Source organism: Acanthopagrus latus, chromosome 15, assembly GCF_904848185.1.
Source record: "Acanthopagrus latus isolate v.2019 chromosome 15, fAcaLat1.1, whole genome shotgun sequence".
NCBI classification, from domain to species: Eukaryota; Metazoa; Chordata; class Actinopteri; order Spariformes; family Sparidae; genus Acanthopagrus; species Acanthopagrus latus.
In genome coordinates this window covers 20,356,236-20,378,294 of record NC_051053.1, presented here as the reverse complement: position 1 = coordinate 20,378,294, position 22,059 = coordinate 20,356,236, and the positions used below count along the sequence as shown (strand labels likewise).

Genomic DNA, 22,059 nt, shown 5'->3' with positions numbered 1-22,059 from the left:
CACACACACACACACACACACACACGCCCACACAAACTGCAGCAGGACAGTTTATTAACTTGAGATCAAGAAAATAGTCTTTATTGTAGAAAAAAAAAAACAAGCTCAGACTTTTATTTGAGACAAAATAAAACAACACAAAACTGGCTTGGGACATATAAATAAAATATTTCTTCCTTGGAAAACCTATTTATTCTTACTCTGAAAAGCACAGGTTACCACTGACAATGTTACAAACCCACCACATTCATTCACTCGAAAAACAAAAAACAAAACAAAACAAAAAAACACTGGGCATTTAAACCTGTCATGGCACAATGTAGTGTTATCCACGCTTCCATTTCCAAATGTTCATATTCTTTTGCTCCTCTGTTGTTCTGTCAGCTCGTGGTCATTTCAGTCCTTCACAACACTGTTATGAATGAGTTAAACATGAGTAACAGTAAATTTTATGTAGAGTCAGGTTGCATAGAACTGTGTCCAGGAGTCACATCTAATGCTCAAGTACAACAAAAACATAGTGTGACCTTTTGAATGAGTTTAAAAAAGACACTTTGAGGCACTGTGATATGTAGAAAATGTGCGGCATCTATCTAGACCTTAGCCAAGCATCAGTTCTGATGAGTTGCACAACTTACAGGGAATAAAGTGTGTTATTTTTCACCCAAAATCACTACCCTGGACTGTGGTCTGATTTTCCTTTTTTGGGGGGAAAGCTCAGGCCATTTTTATGTGCTGAGTCATTCCTACCATATGTAAATTAAGCAAATAGAGAAATTTTATGTGCCTCATATGAAAAAGTCACAATGAATAATAAGCCATTTTGCAACCCTGTTGTTTAAAATGTTAAGGAAAGTAAATTCTCAAAAACCACAGTCTGAAGTGCTCTGTCAAAGAAGTGAAAGCAATATGATTAATTAAAAAGGTGAACTGTGACTTGAAGGTCCAAAGAGACTGAGAGGAAGTTGGTTCCTCCTGAAAGATAACCTCACCACAGAGCAGAGTTCACACAGAGTTCAATGAAGGACACATGGGAGTGTTTCTCCAAATGATCCGACAACCTGAAGAACATGTTTTCTGTCCCAGCGACATTAATACTGTCCAAAGAGGCTTGACATTAACCCAAACAATTTCTGTGCTCAGAGCAGAACAGCTGGGAGGGGAAAAAAGGGGGGTGTTGTATCATCCATGTATCATCTGCAGCAGTGTTCTTTGGTCCTGGTGGTTCACAAGGAAGGAGGGGTGAGTGCAGAGAGATTTTCCTTTTTCCATCATTCAGTTTCATTTAGGCCACATGGTCGCCGCCACTCCTGGCCTCGTTCATGGATCCATTTGTTTGATACTAAAGAGAAAGAAATTATAAACTTAAATGTATAAATTCAAAAATCAGGTCTCACACTGACACTAGATGAAAATGCATTTAAATTGTCTCCAGCAGGAGATGTCCACTCAGGTAGTGAAGGATGGTTTTACTGGGAACCGGACAAAGAGGAGCTCACCCCACTTGTTGCCGACCAACACTGGACAAGCTGCGTGTCGGGTGCTGTAGTCTCCCTCCCCGCTGGCAAACAGATTGTACCAGAACACTGCAGTACCCTGGTGTAAACACAAACAACAGGCAGCAGAAGTTAGCAGTGGTGCTCCAGGAACGGCTGGTTAATGTCATGAGAGAATGTCATGTCTTTTAAATGAATTCCCAAAGTAAGATTCTGAAAAGTGTTTAAAAAAAAAACAAAAAAACATTCTTTCTGTGACAGGAATGAACAAATGGGCAGTTACTTAATACATATTGATTCACATGACATTCATTAAGCTATATGATATGATACATGTTGGAACATGAGGGTTTACCTTTTGGGGCCAAACTGCTGCACCGACGTCTGGGAATACTGTGGCTCCACCAGCTGCGACATCACTCATCTGGAACAGAGACAAAAAGGCAGAGAGAAGTCAAACTTTATCCATCTTGTCAATAATTCTGTCATTCTACTAACCTATTATGAAAGCTCAATGGTGATACCATTGCAATAGTAGGTGTAAGACTGATTACAGGTTGTAAAACACACGTTGAATTCTCTTTGCAAAGTAATGAACCATTTAATAATTGGACAATATTTTGTGGCACTGTTTACAGAATGCATCGCTGGTTCTATTTTTATCCCATCTTTCCTCATTCACGTAAATATAACATCCTCCTTATTGCATCAGCATAGCAAACATGACCGACAGTCCCTCTTGTAATACCAGGGTGTCTCCCTGACCAAAACCAAAGGTGAAAATTTATGGTGAGCTTCATTCACCCATTGCATTGGCTCAGTTTATACACAGCTTTTTAAACCACAGGGACTACATTTTACACTGCACCATGTGGTGGGAGGGAGTCCAATACCCTGCCTTGTTAACATCTCAATTTTGAATAAACCTCATGAGATTCCTTCAGGATCTTCAAATAGCTATCTGCTCTTTAGCTGTTATTGGTTGCTTTGAAAGTAATAATAGCAACATATTCTTTTAATATCTGCTACAGTATATATGGTATACACTATTTTAAATGGTTTATAATGTACATTCATAATGTACATAATTATTGTTATGTTATGTTAGGTTGTTATTGTTATTGACTGATAAGTGTTCAAATTGAATACAGTACAAGGACAGGCTATAACTGTAGTAAAAGTCAACAAAGCTTTGTCTTTAATCAAAATAAGGACAAACAAGTTATATTGAAATGATCCAGCAGTTCTGACCATGGACCCCAATCTTTACATCATTTTAAAACATTTTTTAGTGAATTTTTAAGCGTTTACTCACATAGAAGAGCCATGTTGCTATGCGGTTTCCAGTTCCCAGCTCTTTAAAGGCATCTGGCTCATCTTTCTGTGAAGAAAGTCAACATCAGATTGTTTTTGCTATATTGACACTACTATACATTTATATACATGTAAGTTAACTTATGTTAATCATAAGTCTTACCCTTCCAAAGTCAAAGTGAGGTTCATATTGACCTCCGACGCCATAATTTGCAACCTACAGAAATCAATAAAAATATGATTTAAGACTCACAATTGTACAAATCGGGTTTACAGCAGACTATCACAGGGGAAACAGATTGTAAGGATACATTTTTGCATTCATAAAAGAAATCTAGAATCAAAATCAAAAGAAAGAGAAAGAAAAAAACTGTTGAACCTCCACACTTTCTACTGATTAGTAACTCTTTACCTGCAGCTCTTCTGCAGTGTCCATTTCCAGCCCTGTGAGATCTTCAATTCTCTGGTTGATCGTATCAATCATTGGATCCTCATAGCCAGTGAGCCAAGCGCTGTGACGCAGGAGGGAAAGCACAACAATTGAGAAAGAAGGGAAAAATGCTACACAGCACGTAAGTGAGGCACATATTTGTCCACTAGAGGGTAGCAAAGATTTCTTCTTAAACAGGCAAATGTCATGCTGAACACATGCTGAGAAAAGCTCTGGACGAAAGTGGAGTTGGCATTACAAGATGACAGGAAAAGAGGAAGTGGAGGTATGAAGAAAATGAAAAATAGGAAACCGGCCCAAGATTCAGAATCTCCAATCAGCTCAGGGTACAGGGTTGTACTGATTTCAAACTATGCGTGCAGTTAAAAATGTGGACATTCCTAACAAGAGTCTGGTTGAGGGCTACGGCAAAATATTTTCATGGATTTAACTGCTGACACTACCCTCCTTTCATTCTCACTGTTACACCCCAGTCAGAAGGCTTCTGATGAAATGAGCTCTGGACTGAGCATGGCACTGAAGTCTTTCTCGTGAATTATTAAAGTATGACAAAACTTCTGTTCTGCAGACCACATTGTAAAATTCAAATTGGCATTCCGTCTGGCCTAACACATTAAAAGGCCACAGTATGCACAATAAAATCACATATAATTTTAAAATAGAAGTGAAAGTGCAATACCAACACAAGCAAAGATAGGATGGATTGCTCCCTTTTTTCAGCCCTCACAGAGTGTACAAGATGAATCCGACCCTCCAGTGTCTCATTGAACTCTTCCGGAGAATGTATGATGTGTGATGAGTCATTCACTTTTCTGTTGATATAAGTAATAGTTTGAAGGAAAGCTGGACCAAGTGTGAGCTGAGATTTATTAGCCTGTGTTCTCCTAGCCAGTTCAGAAAGCAGTCAAACTCTTCTGAGTGCATCTGTCTGTCTCTGTCTGTTCTCTCTATCACTTGATGTTTGCTGAAATGGAAATACATGCTGACTAACACGTACGCATACAAACACATCAAAGGGGCACCACACCCACGCAGCCTAACATTAATTACCAAGAACAGTAAAACCAAAGAAACATGGGGGTTTTGGTGGCTTGCTAAGCCTGATATTTTTAGGGTGGGATGCAAGTTTAACCCTAACTAACTAACAATTTAACTATCAAAGTGAAAAAATCAAGTAGTACAAAAGTACAAAGTAACAGCAGGAAAATAACTCTCGCTCCGCACACTTGCAGCATACATTTATCTGTGCATCCAGACTCTGTTTCTTAAACTCTAAAGCTGATATGGAAGTTGAAGAGGAGAAAGTAGAACCGCAGCAGCTGTAATGAGCTCATACGAGAACGTGACAAAGATTCATTCCTTGGAAAGCGCAATGGGGGAACTGAGATTCAGCTTTGGATCTCAAATAACCTGCGAGGGATGGCAGAGGGAAAGAAAACAGGTTGTTACTGTTACTGGGCATTTTCCATGAAAAATCCCTAAATCACTGGGTGAACTGCAGGAAGACAGAATATTTTTGCTAAACCAAAAAAGCAACAACAGAGGATAGTTTTGCTTGGTTTAAACTATATTTTAGTTAAATTTGGTGTTGGAAATCATTGAAGTTTTCACTTAAACCAAATTAAAACCTCCTCTATTATTACTTTTCCAGGTGTTGCTCCTTCTTTTATTTTTTTCCATGGGGTTTGCTAGGAGCAGTGCTGAATGAGCGTTTCAACTAGCGCACAGAAATGAAGACACAGAGGCGGATGGAGGGGGAGGGGAGCGCACTGTAGTAACCTGTGACCCCTTACCTCTTGGAGACTCTGTAATGGGCCGTGGTAAGTTTCCCAGTTTCAGGGTCATGCACCGTGGCTCGCCTTAACTATGGTAGATTCCCCAGCGGAAGGACACAGAGTTTGAGGAAAAGAGGATACAAAAAGGAAGGAAAAAAGACAATGGAATATGATACACACAAGAGGACGAGTGGAAAGTGAGAGGAGGAAAGAGGGAGAGAGAAGACAGGCAGAACCGGTCACTGGGTGTCAAAGTTTTTCTTAAGAAGGCCCAAGAGTGTGTTTCAAAAGGCGATGCTAACAAAGCGAGTTTCTGAAAACCTGTAATTGAATGCCTCTGATACACCTCTTGGCTCACAAAGGCAGCTATGTTAATAACACCTGTAGAAAAAGTAACACATTTTCCCCATCCCCTATCTTCTTGTGTTACCTTTCTGTAGCAGACTCCTGAGCAGAAATGTATCCACAACAGATCCAAAGTGACAGCAAATTTCAAACTATTGTTGATCCATAAACTAGTAATAGTGTACAAAAGTGTAAAGCTTTGAACTTTCTCAGCTGGATCCTGTGCTTCAGCTCAGGAGCCTTTATGCTTTGACAGGGTGGTGAAGCTGATTTATACGGACGGACGGGAATACAGAGGAGAAATGATATGAGCTACTGAGGGAAGAAGAAGGGGGAAAAATCCCACTATCTCCCTCTAAGATCCCTCATGTATCTCATGTTCTTGGCGTCTCCTGGCTGTACCTTACCTTTTGCTGATCCGGTATGGAGCTGTCTCCAGCACTCCTGTGATGGGGTTGGAGATGGTGGCCCTGCGTAGCTGTGAAGCCAGGGACATGATTTACCCATACACAGACACACACACACATGCAAAGATGTGTGTGCATGCGTGCTTGCCTAATTAGCAGCATCACATCAACCAACCTCACAGCTTTGAGCTCCCACCCCTCAACAAACTAAAGTACACAACAGAAACTAAAAAGACGAAAGTATGTTCCTACTAAATCACAGTTAGTTATTACAGTAAGTGACCAATATAGTTTTACACATGCATTGTGTGAGCTATATGTGAAACTACTTAGAATCTCTTACCCGTGGCTTTGCCAGTTGCTTGACCTTCTCGATTTCTTTGTCAGAGATGACGTCAAGGTAGCGGACAATGTACGGGCGGTCCCACTCATCCTGCTGTTTGGCGGGTGACAGCACAAATTGCGGGTTGCGGTGGTTGTCATAGTAACGACAGAACAGCCGGCTCTCCCTGCGGGGGGTCTTATTGAGGGAAAAGAAAAGTAGAAATCAAATAAGCTGAAACCATGGTGTGTTTTTGTAAATTAGAAATTGTGTATTTGTGTATCTCTTTCTCTCCCTCACCATTCTGATGCCCTCCCCTCGGCAAAGCATCTCATACTTCTTCCTCTCAGGGATCAGCTGAAAGGTGGGCTTCTTTTTGGGCTTTTTCTTCTTCTCAGTAACATCTCTTTTCTCTCGCTCCTCCTTTTTTGGAGGTTCATCCGCTGCAGCCTTTTTCTGCTTCTCCAACTGGAACTCAAAGTACTTCAGGTTGCCCTTGGCGCGCTGGTGCTCTGGGTCTAGGAAAATGAGGGACCAGAAATACTGAAACTGAAATAATAGTGCTGATTTCAAATAGTGACAACAACAGTAATAACACCTCGGAATATCAAACCTCCTGTAATCAGAATAACGGAGCTTCCAACCTGACATGATTATATGCTATTTATTCTGTCCAACCTTATAAAATTCTCAGAAACAAGATGCATAAACAGGACAGATTAATTCAAGGGCTGATTTAGAGGAAAATGTGGTATCAGGTAACTGCTTCATCAGAACATTGTTTCAAATTAATCTATCAGGACAATCAAATGAAATGTATTGCAGCATATATTATCATTTACAGCATTCATCAAGAGAATATGCAACAAACTAGTGCCAAATTGAAGCTGGTAGAATGGTGTTTAAAAACAGTATCCTTACCAGAAAAACACTGAATTGACACCAAGTTCACACATGTACCCCTTTGAATTCTACATAGTCTCACCTCATTCAAAAGTAAATTAACTTAGATGCTATTGTGCTTCACACACAGTACACAAGCCTTATCATATTCATTTTATAATACAATTCTGAAATGCTTTGTCAGTTTGTCAGCAAAAGGAGAACAGATCGAAGAAGAAGTTCTTTCTGCATCTCTGAATGGCCCATGGCTGTTTTGTATAATGCCAAACACACAAAACAAAACAACCAAGAAAGATTGTACATCAGTATCTAACTGTGATAGTTCAACAACAGAATGTTTGTGGAAAAAAACTTCCCAGACTTGTAATGGCCTGGATGTTTTTGCATTACAATGATAATGGTCTAGAATGTTTTGGTCGGTCTGTGTGGCTTGGAAATGTTGGACTCTGCATATCATTCAGTTAAAACCAAAGGAAATGTCTCATTGCTGCCTGATTTATCCAACTTACTTACTGACTTAATTCCAACGATTTAGATAGTCAATCTTGGCATGCTTTCCTTTCTTTCAAGGGTCTCTGCGTGTCTGGCAAAATTACAGCAATTTCCGCATCATTATAACCTTATCTAAGTAAACAGAAGGCATGCAGGGACTCACCCAGTAATAGGAGGTCCTTGGTGTACTTCAGGGCTCGCTCTATATCCCCCTGTTGGTATATGGAGTAGCTGAGGTAGTCGAGCACTGTCACCTTATCTAAAGTGGACTCCTCTCCCTCTTCAAGCTGTTTCAGGGCCTGGGCCATCCACAGCTCAGTGTGGTAGTAATCAACATCAGTGTAGGCAATTTTCGCCAGCTCGTAACAGTCCTCCACTGTCATTGGACTCTTGTGTTTCACCCCTAGTGTGCAGAGGATACAAAAGGGGAACATATGTATACAATAAAAGCCATCTCCTTTACAACAAGGAAACCAAGTAAAATCCTGGCTTTGTTTCATGGTTTTTATTCTTAGCAAGAAAAATGCAAAACAGTTTCTCAAAAGTGAGAATATGCTGCTTTTCTTAGTCTTACATCTTACTAAGATGAATATCTCTGTGTAAAGGACAGCATGGTCTGCTATCTACTGTCCATGTCTGTTAATTTTAATGTGTCCTGGAAAACAAAAGGGCTTTGGAGATAAAAACATTGTGTCAAGTAGGCATTTACCTGGTAGGTCTCCTGTAGAGATGGTGTGGGCATCCAGTTTGTAAGTGTCTTGTAACCTGAGGAGAGCTTTAGCAGCCCCCGTCTGGTCCTCATCTGTGGGAAAGTACTGCCTCTGGATGGTCAGGTTGGAAATAAATCCTGAAAGACACAGACAGGAAAGGACAGAGAATGACAGAGATGGACGATTACGTATGCTGGTCTTGATTTGCTACTAAAAGATATCAGGTATGAATGAGCAGCACAGTATTGATGTCAACAAGCGGACACAAAGCTTTCCCTGGACTAATATGTGTCTTTTAAAAATTCTTTACTTTTTTTGGCAAACAAACGAAAAAACACTTTGGCAACACACAACTGCATTAATAAGGCAGTTCCCAGATCAGGTGAGGGAGCCATGCAATGATTAATCAGGTTAGTGGCCAACTACTGAAATTAATCGCCAGGTTTTTTTGGGGGGGAGAGAGATCACAGATTTGGTTTGGGTTAAACGACAATTAAAATAATCAGTATTAGCAGCCCTGCCACATAGTATTTTAAAATTCTTCTTTTTCCTTACCATCAGTGGTGTCACTGAGTACAAGGCTCTCCAGGTCCCTCCACTCTGTGTTCAGCCTCTTCATCAGTTTGAAGGCATTGACAGGGTGCCCCAGGAAGCCCTCGGGGTCCTGTGTGGCTGTGGCTGACAATGAATCCAACTTATCAGCCCACCTAACACAAAGATGGTAGTCCAGAGTGAGGTCAATTGCTTACACATGATTCACAAGCAATATAAAATCATTTAACATAGATTAATAACTGTGTGCAGTACAGATACCTGTGCACGTGTCTGTTTGAGGGCACCTACAGTGTGTGTGTGCTATTAATATCTTTTTGGGTCCACAGACTCACTGTTTGACACGCTCCAGCTTGTTCTCCTCTGCTCTGATGTAGTCCTTTAGTGAGGTGACAAGGTCTTTTTCTGTGTATAACAGGTCAGTCATCTGGCCTGAAGGACACAAATCAGACATGGTGAACTTTAATGCTGCAATGATAAACTGCACAGGACTTCACTAATGTCATCAGACCATTAAAGGGTCCCACAATGTTGTGGCCTTTTTGCTTCCATATAGCTAAACCTGAACATTATTCAAAAAGAACCAGTCAAGTCAGCAGAGGGAGCAATTATTTACTATATGAGTGGCGAGTGTTGCCTCATAGTTTTACCTATAGATGTGTAGAAGTCATTGGCGGCTGAGACAGACTTCAGGCAGCTCAGCAACAATAAGCACCAACATGGCAGCTCCATCCTGAAGCAAGAGGGAGAGATTTAGTCAGTTGTGTTAAAATAACTTGAAAACTGAATCATGCAATTTAAAAAAATCTTCCAGTTCCAGCTGGATGTCATGTCTCCTGAATTTATTACTGCCAAAATTGTGCTGCCCTTGGGATAACCTCCCCTTCACTACTTACAAACCATGGTGACTCCTGTCAAGGCTCTTTGTGATGCTTGCGAGCTTACTGTCATGTCAGAACCATATAATAGCCAAAACTTAATAGTGCAGGATGTAGGAGCTCCTTTTTCCACTTTTAGTCATGTACCACCTGGGTTTCTTGAGCTCACTTCCAGTGAGCCACATCAAACATTCCAGACCTTACAACTCCTCCAGATTACTACTTCCCCTGTTGTGCTTAACCTACGCTGATTTATAAAATCATTGCCCTCATTTACTCTCTCCAGCTCTGCTCCTTCCAACTGAAATAAAAACCTGGCTGTTTGCACCATTTATGACCAGATAATCCACAGACCTACTGTGCGCATTTTAGTTTTATTTCTGAAGAGGCGTGTTGCTGTGGAGCAAGCAGTCTAAACAGCAGTTATGTCAAAACTATCTCCATGAGAGTTTTTGAATGTGATTAAGGTGAACTGACCATTTCGAAAATACAGACGTGCAAATAAACATAGATATTCAAATGCAACAAAAGGTAAAGCAACAAGTCTTCAGGATAAGTCTTGACCTAGAAAACAGCAGCAGTGTAACAACCACCACCACACTAAGCCAAATATAAATCTGTGGTTGCTGCCACTGTGTCCGGTTTGGCTTTGAGGCTGGCACGGCCATGACTACCACTGGGCTTCTCGCCTGTGAGGAGCGGCACTGTGATTACTTTACCTATACAGACAGAGAATGAGAAGAGAATGAAGGCAAACTGCCCAAAAAAAATATGCAGGCATTTGGTCAGGTGTATCTTAAGAGTATTCCCCCATTTTCGTATACTTTAGATGAAACTGGACAGTGGCAGAGAAATCCTGTGAGGACGACATGTTTGTTGTTGTGGTACAAGAGTGATGTGCAATTACAGAAATCTGCAATTGGATTTGGATCTACATCAAAACCACATAATAGACATCATGCAATACTTGTCTGAGACTTTTTTAGTTCTCTTTTTAATTTCCTCTATCCACGCACCTGCATCCTGATCTGCACCAAAAATTAATCATTCTTCGGCCAATGGCTTAACTTTCCTCAAGTGTTAAATTTTCAAGTCTGTTAGCACATTAGATAGACATGAGATATCATGTTAACAAATAACAAAACTGAACTGAAAGTATATCCAAAGTTGAACATTCCTGAACTTCTGGGCAGCACATTGTCATAAAAAATCTTCCAAGTCAACCAACAAAGGAAGGCGACGTGGACAAGTGTTTATTATTCCAACACAAGTTTGAAACTGCTGTGTATATGCATGCCAGTTTCTCTTCTGTCTTTGAGGGATTGTAACCAAATGGGAATGCCTGTTTTGTTACCAAGACAGCAGAGATGAGGAAACTATGACCTTTGGGTGTCTTTAGTGGATTATGTAGTTTATATACAACACACGTAAGATAACAAACTGAACAGCTAGGCTCCTCTCCTGCTACTTAAAAAAGCCTTGGTAGAGACAGTACCGTGTTGTTTGTGAACTGAGCCTCCTTAGGTCAGACATAACAAAGACAAAAGGTCCTCATATAATGTAATTAACAGACAGATTCTCACACTACTCTGATGTCTTTGACTTTGAGACTTAACTAAAAGTCAGAGCAAGTGTACAGAGAATAATAATGTGTAAACTGGTTTGTACTGTAAAGACCACAATGATGTAAAGTTAAATTTGCTGTGAACTATCAAACATTGAGAGAATCCAGAAATAGACATTTTAAAGCCCTTTCTTACTGTTTCTGGTATTTTATAGAATGAAAACACCAAATTAGACTAAACAATAAAGAAAACATTGGACAGATGAATCGATAATAACAATATTTTTAATTGAGGCCTAACCAAAATATCTTCTCAAACAAAACAAAAAAACGTTTGTTTTAAAGCTTATTTTGAATAATTTATAAACACAGTAAGTACATTTATACCAACAGCACTGTAAATATCCATGACATACATACTGCACACACAGGAGCCCCTGCAAACGCTCACAAACACCTGGTAGCTAAGTAAAGGTCATGCATGAAACGTGCATCCATGCAGATTTGCAACGCCTTTTTACTGGAAGCGGACGACAGGCTCAGGCAGGTTCTGACTTTGCCAGAATTCTTCGGTGAAAATAAAAGAATTGCTTCAGATGACATTTTAATTTAGGTCAAGCTGCAGGCAGCAGACAGAAAGGAAAATGAATCTGCTCTGTGTATTCAATTAAAAAGCTAAATAAAATTATTTTACATTCAAATCTATTTAGTATATTGAAGTAAAAACTGTGAGGCCAAACCATTATTCCGAACTTGTGCTACCATATTTCCAAAATCTGTGGTGCCACACAGTCCTAAACATTATAACCATGCCTGTGCCACTTGGCTTTCCAGGAAAAAGACTCAGTAGAATATAATTACTGTAATGACAGACTGACATCTTATGTGCATCTGTTGTTATAATGTTGTAGCAGTGTAATGTCGAGATTAAAGCTGAAAGTATAACAGCTATCATCCAGCGCTATGTGTTATGCCACACGTGAGAGTGAGTGGTAGTGAGAGTGTTTGTGTGCACAGCACATGTGAGGACTCCAAAACATTTGCCTATGGCCCATGTACCTGTCACGGACACTGTGGGGTAATTTGTGAAACAGCTATTTTGGATGACATTTGCCTGAATATTTTTCTCGTCCAGCCTCTCAAACTATGTGTGAATTGTGCTGTGTTCTGTTCAGACATGTTTATTAGGAGCCTCATGCTTAAATTGTGGACCAAAAAGATCACAGTTGAGATTAGCAAAGGGCTGATTCACTGTTAAGATAATGAGTTGTGATGTTCGCTGCATTGCAGGACTTATTAATTTACTGACTGTTTTCCTGTTGCTTCTCCAATTTCCTACTTTGCCTAGAATGACTTTCAACAAAACCCTCAGACCAGAGATGACCAGTTACGTGTGCAATCTAAATGTGGGCGAGACAAATACCAAAAGCCGCATCGAGTGGAGTGTTTTCCCCCTTTGAGGAAAATTATTTGTATTCCTTATAACGCTTCTGGAGCTTCACAGAAAAACAGTGTTGCAGCATTCTCCTAAACAACTGAAGTAGATGTTTTATAAAGGAAAAACAACAACTGGAAAAGAAATGGCTCTATACAGCTCACCCGGCACAATCCAAATCTCCAGAAGCCCTGGGATCCCAAATTGATTTGAAAAGACGTCATCTGCACCCTTTTTACTGCCGTAATCCTCACTAAAGCGTTACTGCACATCGAGTTTTCAAATTAAATGGGGATCTTAGTTCATGTCAGATGAGTTGTATGGAGCCAGTTTATGTTGTGTCAGTTGTTTTGTTTTTTAACAAATAAGAGAATGCTGCAACACAGATCTGCTGTGAAGCTCCATGAAATGTTTTGTTCACCCCATTTTCCATCAGCATGGGAGTGAGAATATGACAAGATTTTTCATTTTTGGGTGAACTCTGGGCGTACTACTATCCAGTCACTAAGGTCTTTCTTATGGTACAAAATCCACCAATTTCCAGTGGCATGGAGGTGAAGAGATAATGTCATTTAACCAAAGAAGCGAAGAAAGACAACCCAGCTGTTATCATGTCATAAACATTTATCCACATTATCCACATGGGAAATTAGAAAGAACAATTAATAAAATAACATGTATTATTTCCATAAAATTACAATATCTTACATCAGCACATCACAATAATTATGTAAATCCACGAAAGGTTAACAAACTACCATTCACAGAGTTAAAATCTCGAGAGTATCACTGTTAAATACTAACTATTCAGTTCATTCCCCCAGCCTCAATACTCACTACAGGTCGGAACAAATGCTAGACTACTGCTCTCTGAATGCATTTCATTCTAGAGGCTTCTTCACTGACAAATCTGGCCCCCATCACAACTATCTCCTCCAAGTTTTTACTGGGGAGAGAGGCTGTGGAGTCAGATATCACAGGATGTGGATGGAAGAGGACTGCCACGTCTTCGCCCCTCCCCGCCGGGGAAACTCATGTGAAGACTGAACACTGCCCAATGGAGTCAGTCTGTACTTACCTGCAATAACCCGTCTGTAACCCCTGCAAGCTGACTGACAGCAGGAGGGGGCAGCTTTTAAATACCTTTATTTAGTCCCAAAGGGCTGTAGATAATTAGCAAAGCAACAGCTATATCTCGTTAAAAAACGTAGGAAAAAACGAAACATCACAAGTTTCAAGTTAATATATTAGCTTTTATATTCATACTGTGGTTCATTGCAGTGTATACTGTGGCAGACACTGTGATTGCTAATGTACAAAATGTCTTAAATAACAAATAAAACCTGTGTGTTTGGAGCTGTTATTCAGTGTAACGTTACTGTATGTGGGGCAGAGTGAAGGCAGCAGCATCCCACGCTGCATTGCACAGGAATGCCATTGATGCTAATTTCACTGGCAAAACTCAGGCTTCGTTTACTTTTCTCGCTCTTTTCAGCTCGGAATAAATGGGTTATGGCTACTTCACCTCCCCGTTAATCGGTTCAGCCTCGCTTTCATCTCCGCTAACGCCGAGAATCATTACATTTGTAAAAACAAAAAGAAGTTTCATCCAGGTTTCGCTAGTTTTCAGCTAGCTTTAGCCGGCTAACAACTTTAGTGGTGGAATAACGTAACTAAGCGACGGTCCGAGTGTTTAACGGTCGTCACGGGAGGTATAAAAAAAAAAAGAGGAAGAAGAATAGAAAGACAAAAAGACGGCCATTAAATGCGAATTGACATGACAGCTGACATTAAAAGAAGGCTGCTTTTGCCATCTTCTTTGATTTTAAAGCGATATTTACCTTAACGAGAGCATCCTGTCGTAGAGAACTGACCCCGTATCTGATCCTCTGCTCTCGGTGCAGTCAACGGTGATAAGATGAACAGCCCCGGTCGGTGGTGCCTCCTCGTCCCCTATCCGTGATGTTTCGGTGCACTTTTGGCCATCTGCTGGTCAGGGGCTGGCTTTTGTGAGAGCCCGAGTCTGGATGCTACGTGCAGATTCTCACATTCATACAGCCTCCTCTCTCTTGCTCGGGAGTTTAGGGGTTGTCGTTTGTAAAATTGCTATGGGGAGGTGTCTAGCTGGGGGTTTGACCCGCCGCGCTGAAGACAGTCACAGATGAGTATTTTGGGGGGTTTAAAATTGCGTCTATAACGTCACCCTCCCGCTGCCACGTGTTGAATTGTGCTGCAAAAGCTCATATTTGCTCTCTGTTTTTTCTCTGGCCCGTGCTAGAATGTCTCCTTTATTGGCATAAGGGTTTTGACGACAAGGCGTGTGTGCCTTTAGGTTCAGTATCTCCATGCAAAGTGGTGTTTTATGCAGTTTTTGCAATGTTCAACTTGGCCAAACCCCCCCATACACACACACACACACAAACGCACACTAAAACATTTTAAAACAATTTTAACCTGCTGTCTCCTCCTCTATTCCTGCCACATTCCAGAAAATTCCTTCCTCCCAACCAAATGTGTGACTGGAGGGAGGGAATTCCTGCTGCCTGCTACTGAGTTCAACAGGGTGGAGCTAAGTGTGTGTGTGTGTGTGTGTGTGTGTGTGTGTGTGTGTGTGTGTGTGTGTGTGTGTGTGAGGAGTATACACTTCTTGCAATATTTCTCCTACGCCAGATGCAACAAATCTAGCACTTGCAAATGCTCTACGTAAACACTGCCGACTGTACGTATGAACGTGTCTCTGTTACAAGCACTGCCTATTTTCAAGCCTACACCCAGTCAGCCTTTGAATACTTTCCCACATGAACAGGCAGCCGTACACTCAGTATCAGAATATCATCACCTCGTGGAATAACGTAGAGTAAAAGTAACCGTTCTCGTGTGAAATGCTATAAATGCACTTTATTAATCTATATCTTCTATCAAATATCACCCGAGTAAAAATGTCATGACAGGAGTTATGTTGTACTGACTCACACAGAGGTCGCAAATGTAAATATCTGTATGATTACTGTTATGGAAGCATAGCACAGGTAGGATTAAAGGATAACTTCACCCCCCAAAAAATGAAAAATTCTGTCATTATCTACTCACAGCAATGCCGATCCTCGAAACATTTCTGGAGCTTCACAGCAAAGCAGCGTTGCAGCATTCTCCAAGCAGATGGGGTTTTGAAATGTAAGTAAGACTGAAAATAAATGAAAACTGGCTCCACACAGCTCGTCTGGCATAATCCAAGTGTCCAGATGCCCCGAGAACCAGAATTTGTTTGAAAAGACATTATTTACACCCTTTTTTAAAGTCGAAAATCTTCACTGTACCTTCTCAGCTAGAAGCGATAGTGTGCTCCCCGTCTAAAGTAGGTGCATCATGCTGGATGAGGTGCATGTTCATGTTTTTAAACCAATCACTAGGTGATAAGGAGAGTGCTGCATTGTGGCTTTGCCATGAAGCTCCAGAAATGTTTTGTGGACAGAACTTCACCTGACTTTCCATCAGCGTGGTGGTGAGAATAGGACAGTTTGGGACTTGGGGAAATAAGTCTACTCCTATCCAGTCACTGAAAGTCTCTCTTAGAGTACAAAATCCACCTCTGCTTGTACATGCTCAGTTTGACATAAATTGATAACTGGAGAAAACAAATATCATAAACTTTCTCTCAATGCCAACTGTAGGAAAAAATATCCAGTGTATCCTCCTCTTCCAGTCATCGGCGAATGTCATCCAGGGAGGTGAGTCTGCTCCCAAACAGCTGCTCCTCATAGGTCAGCAGCTGACGCAGGAAGTTCACATTGGGTGCCGTGCATGCCCTCCTCTCCTTCAGCCAGCGCAGGGCATGAAGCAGCGACCAGCTCCGATGCTCCATGAGGAAGGCCAGCGTTAGTGCTGAGCTGCGACTTCTGCCCATACTACAGTGGACCAGGACCCGGCCGGCAGGCTCTGACTTCAGAGCTGCATTGATGAACCTGGATGCCAGCGGCAGTGCCTCCACCAGGTTCTGCTCGGAGTCATCACTCAGATGCAGCCTTAGGTAGCAGAGCATGTTGGGGAAAGCATCGGGGCACTTGGCAGTGGCATTGACCACATGTGTGATGTGAAGATTCTTGATGATGCCATAGTCAGAAGCCTGGGAGACAGAGCCCTGGTAGAGAGCTCCTTCCAGGATCTCTGAGGGGTAGATGGTGAGGGTGTGTCGCTCTGGTTCCAGCAGGACCATTTGTGACGAGCAGAGAAAAGGGTAGAGGGCATTGAAGGCTGAGAATCCCCCCAGCAGGATGACAGGGTCCATCCCCAAGGCATTGAGCTGGAAGAAACAGCGCTGGAGATCTGGGGAGTCCGCCCTGGCTTTTACACTGCCCACTGAAATAAGCAGAGAGACACACAGAAACAATCCCAGAGACTGAACAAACACAGGAAGAAAAACATCAGTACAATCATACAAGTAGATTTCAAGGAGTTTACAGCCATGCTAGAGGTTCTGTGATGCTGTAGTCACAGTGGTGCTTGAGCAAAAGGATAATGTCAACCTGCATCAAGCAGATATGTTTACCATGTCCAGCATCTTAGATTAGCATGTTAGCATGTTGACATTTACTCATCAAAGCACAGCTAAGGCTGATGGGAATGCTCTTTAGTTTTATAATGAAAGAAGAGAGGCTGATGGTGCAACATTGAAATTCATGTGATGACAGTATAATACTCTGGGGACCACGAATGTTTGCAGAAAATTTCAGGGCAATCCACTGGATAGTTGTTAAGATATTTCAGTCTGGACCAGTGGACAGACTGAGATTGCTATCCATAGAGCCAAGTCGCGAGTCAAGCCAAGGCAAGTCCAGACTATTTATTTCTGCAGCACATCTAAATCAACACGAGCTGACTAAAATTCTTCACAAACAAAGGCAAAAGAAAATAAGGTGCAGATATCCAGAGTTAATTCCCTGAGCAATGTAAAAGCTAGGGAAACAGCTAGTATGAGAGCCCATTCAGTAGTAACGATGCAAGCATAACATCATGTCCATATATGTTCTGTGTTTACTTGTGATAGTACACAGGCTGAGTGTGGATTGCTGACCTGGGCTGCATCCCTCCTCTGCGTACAGCAGTATTATTGAATACTTCTGCAGCTCTATAGAGCTGATCAGACAGCCCAGCTGAGGGTGGATCACTGTCACAGCAGCGCGCGCTGTCACCAAGTGGCTCTCCTTGTACCTAACACACATACATGAACATTCATATTATGCACACACATAGATTATGTATCATAACTGCAACATCCACTTTACTTGTTCTTCTGTGGCAAATTTCTTAGAGGCGGATGGAGGTGATATTCTATATGTTCTTTTATTGAAATGACCAAAATCATCAATGAGTTAATCCCCCTTTACTTTCTTACTTCCCAAGCCTGCCCCTAAAGATCTATATCATGTTGTCAGACGTGTGTTTCATTTATTTGAAAAGGATGAAATCGTTTCCTGAAAGAGCTGGGAATTTAATTTTTTAGGTAGGATATGTTAATTGTTGGTTTTCATGTGTTCTGCTCTGTTTTGGTTAACTAGATCCCTTATTATTTTTAGATCCCTTTATGGCTGAGTGGAAAAACTTCCCAGGTTCACCTAAACAACAAAAGCAACACTGACACAAAGTGATGCAGTGTACTAGTTAATATAAATAAATGCTGTATTTGTAAAGCAGCTAATGATCAGTGCGTGGTGAGATACATGTGTTTATTCTGAGCTGGTAACGATTGATTTCACTGTAGCTTGGTTTATATGACAGAGCCTCTGCATCCATAGCACTCACCTCTTTGCGTTGCGACAGTCCAGGATGAGAATATAATACGGATCATGCAAGGCCGGGTGGCCTTCCTCTGCATTCAGCAGGTTGTACGCCTGCTGCGGGGTGATGTAGCCTCGCTCAACACAAGCTGTCTCTGGAAGAGCAGGAACCAGCACCTCCTCTGGCTCGCACACTGTTTGCAGGCGGGAGAAGCACAGAGCGTTGCGGTGTGTCTGCTTGTGTGTAGTTATGTGTGCATGCGGGGTTTTTTTTTGTGAGAGAGTTAAAGGTAAAAATATCCCCTTTACCTTTGCTCCCAATAGGTACGATGGAGGAATGGTCACTGCCTGTGCTATTGACGTCTCTGTCACAGATGCTGCCCGCTGTCTGGGATGTGTTGACAGGCTCTCTAGAGGCCGCTTTGCAACTGTTATTCACTCTGACATGAACACGGGGACAAACACACAGAGACGTGCAAAATGAGCACAGTGACACAGCAAAAAACTAAACACAACACCAGTTTATGATGGACAATCCAATCCACTGATTTAGGTTTTTTAGAAAACAAAAACAAAAACAGCAGAACTCCTTACCTGGTCAGAACTACGCCCATCTCGTTTAAGTCATTTGACAGATGCATCAGCTGTCTCCACCAGCCCTTCATTAGAAGAACATGCTACACCAGGAAACCAAGAGATGATGTTGAAAAAATAATTCTTCCCCCCCCCCCAAAAAAAAATAGAAAAACACACACAACACACACACTATAAGAAGTAACAAAGTATAAAGATTTGAAAAACCCACCATGCACTATATGTTGTAGCGGTGATTCTTTCTAAACACTGCCTCAGCCTTTCACCTAATTTAGCTGGTGGTCTTGGAAACAGGGCAACGGTCGAGTGCTCTAGAGGAGCACATGGTAGCTGACTGTGACAGGTGACGGAGGAGAGACCTGGGTAGGAGTCGCACTTCACCTAAAAATAACTCATAATAGTTGCAGCGTGCGTGGACATTTTCTCAGGTTCCAAACAATACAAAGATTAGAGCAGTCTTCGAAAAAAACAAGTGTGGTACTATTTACTGTTTCATAAAACCATCATCAATGTCTGCTTGATCAAAAAAAAACAAAAAACTTTATCTTAGTAGGGAATATGCCCAAAGTAACATTCATCCAATAAAATGTTGTCTACAAACTTGCGATACAGTCATCCATGATATCAACAGAGATTTTTGATACTCTTATCAGATGCCGTCAGTGTTTGGTTTGGTGTCTTCCCCCTCATTGGCTTTCCTCGCCATAGAGAGTGTACAACCAAACAAGAGGTCTTAGCCCTGATCATCCCACTGGCTAGAAGATTAATATTTACAAACTGGAAATCAATTGTATTTCCCTCTCATACCCACTGGATAAGAGGCATTCTTTTCTTTCTTTGATTGGAAAGAAATCAGCCTTTTGTGAAATGGTTCCTTCCACAAATGTGGGAAATATTCAGTCCATTCTTGAAGCAACTTCAGTGTCTATAACACATGTGTTGACTCACTGATATATGTTTTTCTTTGTTTTTTGCTTATTGAGATTATTATTATTTATTGTTTTTCTGCTTATGGATGTGTCTTTGTTATCTCAGTCTCAGCTGTTTTGGTCTTTTATAATTTCTTTTCTACTTTTTATAAATGCTCTGATGCCACAATTGCATGTTCTTGAAAACCCAAGTAAACAAAGTTACAGTATCACATAAATCATATAAATACAAGGTTGTCCAAGAACAAGCTGGAAAAAAAAACGTTTGAATATAACTTTATATCTTGCAATTCTCCTCAGCTGTCACACTCTGCCATGTCCTCTCAGCCTTTAGTCGCAGCCTTTTCATCTCTTTCCCTCCACCCAATCCACCGCCACCCTCCTTATGATCATGACCTTCCATTAAACACCACTGAACCCGGTCACTGTAGAACTGGTTCGACCTCTTTTGGGATGTAGTATAGGTTCTTGACTCGAGCATCTGAGTCAACAGGTTGTATGTATGGTCATGGATCAACCACACAAACTTAATTAAGCTGCGACCCGTCTGGTGTGTCATATGGCCTCTGCTAATGCCATCAGAATAAACAGACTCTGTCATGTACATTGTTGTCATCTTAAAAATATATCCATTGTGTGGTGTTGTGTTTGGTTTTTAGTTATCGCTCATTCCCTCTCTCTCTCTCTCTTATCGTGGTCAGTCATGAAGCCATAAAAAGGGCCAAAATAACAAAAAAAACATCCTATATTATTTCCTAAATACCTGCTGCCTTTTTATTTTACAGCACCTCCAAATGTATAATAAGATTTGTGTCCATCATCAGAAACAGAGTATGACTGCCCCCTGGTGTCCGCCTGGGTGACTTTAATACTGAACCTGGTGCATGCTGGTCATTGAGGAACACACACACCACTCATGTGAGTGCACACAAGTATGTTGGTGTTAAATGCTCATGCAGCCTAAATGACACAGTGAGCAGAAAAAGTCTCTGCATCTCACCAGCTCGACACTCTAGTGATCAGGATCATTCAGAGGCCCCCTGTGTCGTCATCATCATCATCATCATCATCATCATCATCATCATCATCATCAACATTACCTGTATTTATACAGGGACAGACATAGAGAGCAGGCTTCCTTTTTTGATTAACGCCCTGAAAACATCACATATATTATAGTACATTGTAAGACAACTAAAGGAAATGATGATAGACATGAGGCAACAGAGCCAGGTGACATCGGTTCAAGTAAAACACATTGATAACTGTGCATTAAAAGAGAGTAAAGGTGACCAGCTTGTTGTTAAAAAAAAGAAATACATAAAAATAAAATTAAAAAAATCCCGTGGTTAATCATGATTGTGAAAAATTATGAGTTAAATGTGTTTTTTATCTGATATTTTAAACTTTTATGTCTCATAATTCTGACTTCAATTTAATGATAATGACTTATCTCACAATTATGAGATTATATTTAACTTATGTTTTCTTATCTTTGTATCTTTATCTTTCTGGTAGCATGTTTTTATCTCGTTAATATGACTCTTTATCCAATAATTATTACCTTTTATCTCATCATTTAAACTTTTTTTATCATTTAAATGTGAGTGTCAATCCCTGAATTGTGACTTTTTATCTCATTCTGACATCTAACTCTCAAACTATAGTTTTCATTTTATAATTATAACTTTTTATCTCATAAATTTGACTGTGTATCACATAGTGCTTTTTTCAATCCCATGTCACTTTTTATCCAATTATGACTCTTTATGTCACAATTATGACATTTAATTGAATAATTATGACTTTTTCCTCATAACTACATGAGACAGTTTTGTCTCAACATGCTTGGTTTCATCCTGCTTGGCCTCGTCAGAGCGCACAGCCGTGCTCCCGGTCAGTGTGGTGGCTCTGTTTGCTCCAGCAGACCCTCCTTCATGCTGCCGTGTGGCGCATGAGGACTCCGGCCACAGTGACCAGCGACCACGCAGCAGGAGGGGAGAAGTGTCAGGAATGTCACAAACAGGTGTCAACTGGGGGGGAGAACAGAGTTTTTAACTCTCACTCGCACCCGCAGAAGGCGTGGAGCAATAATGTTAGGAATCCAGAATCCACTTC

General features: G+C 41.0%; 2 protein-coding genes across 4 annotated transcripts; both read right to left on the bottom strand.

The window, feature by feature from the left end:
- Positions 1 to 50: 50 nt before the first annotated feature.
- On the bottom strand, positions 51 to 15,054 carry p4ha1b (prolyl 4-hydroxylase, alpha polypeptide I b). 2 transcript variants are annotated; one of them, XM_037123034.1, is made up of 15 exons: positions 14,486 to 15,054; positions 9,418 to 9,500; positions 9,103 to 9,199; positions 8,771 to 8,922; positions 8,215 to 8,352; positions 7,669 to 7,908; positions 6,411 to 6,628; positions 6,132 to 6,308; positions 5,055 to 5,125; positions 3,223 to 3,322; positions 2,974 to 3,027; positions 2,812 to 2,877; positions 1,852 to 1,920; positions 1,500 to 1,596; positions 51 to 1,342 (listed from the first exon to the last, which is right to left on the bottom strand). In XM_037123034.1, the coding sequence occupies exons 1-15, from the start codon at positions 14,497 to 14,499 to the stop codon at positions 1,272 to 1,274; spliced, it is 1,647 nt and encodes a 548-aa protein (XP_036978929.1). In that variant the 5' UTR covers positions 14,500 to 15,054; the 3' UTR covers positions 51 to 1,271. The 2 variants fall into 2 exon arrangements, with proteins under 2 accessions (XP_036978929.1, XP_036978928.1); XM_037123033.1 differs by lacking the exon at positions 5,055 to 5,125 and adding an exon at positions 5,789 to 5,859 and having other exon boundaries at positions 14,486 to 15,047.
- Positions 15,055 to 15,522: 468 nt separating this feature from the next.
- Positions 15,523 to 21,767, bottom strand: LOC119033219 (serine/threonine/tyrosine-interacting-like protein 1). 2 transcript variants are annotated; one of them, XM_037123035.1, is made up of 6 exons: positions 19,224 to 21,767; positions 19,013 to 19,095; positions 18,728 to 18,858; positions 18,444 to 18,612; positions 17,716 to 17,852; positions 15,523 to 17,000 (listed from the first exon to the last, which is right to left on the bottom strand). In XM_037123035.1, exons 1-6 carry the CDS (start codon positions 19,224 to 19,226, stop codon positions 16,348 to 16,350), a joined length of 1,176 nt encoding a protein of 391 aa, XP_036978930.1. In that variant the 5' UTR covers positions 19,227 to 21,767; the 3' UTR covers positions 15,523 to 16,347. The 2 variants fall into 2 exon arrangements, with proteins under 2 accessions (XP_036978930.1, XP_036978932.1); XM_037123037.1 differs by having other exon boundaries at positions 19,013 to 21,767.
- Between the last annotated feature and the right edge of the window lie 292 nt (positions 21,768 to 22,059).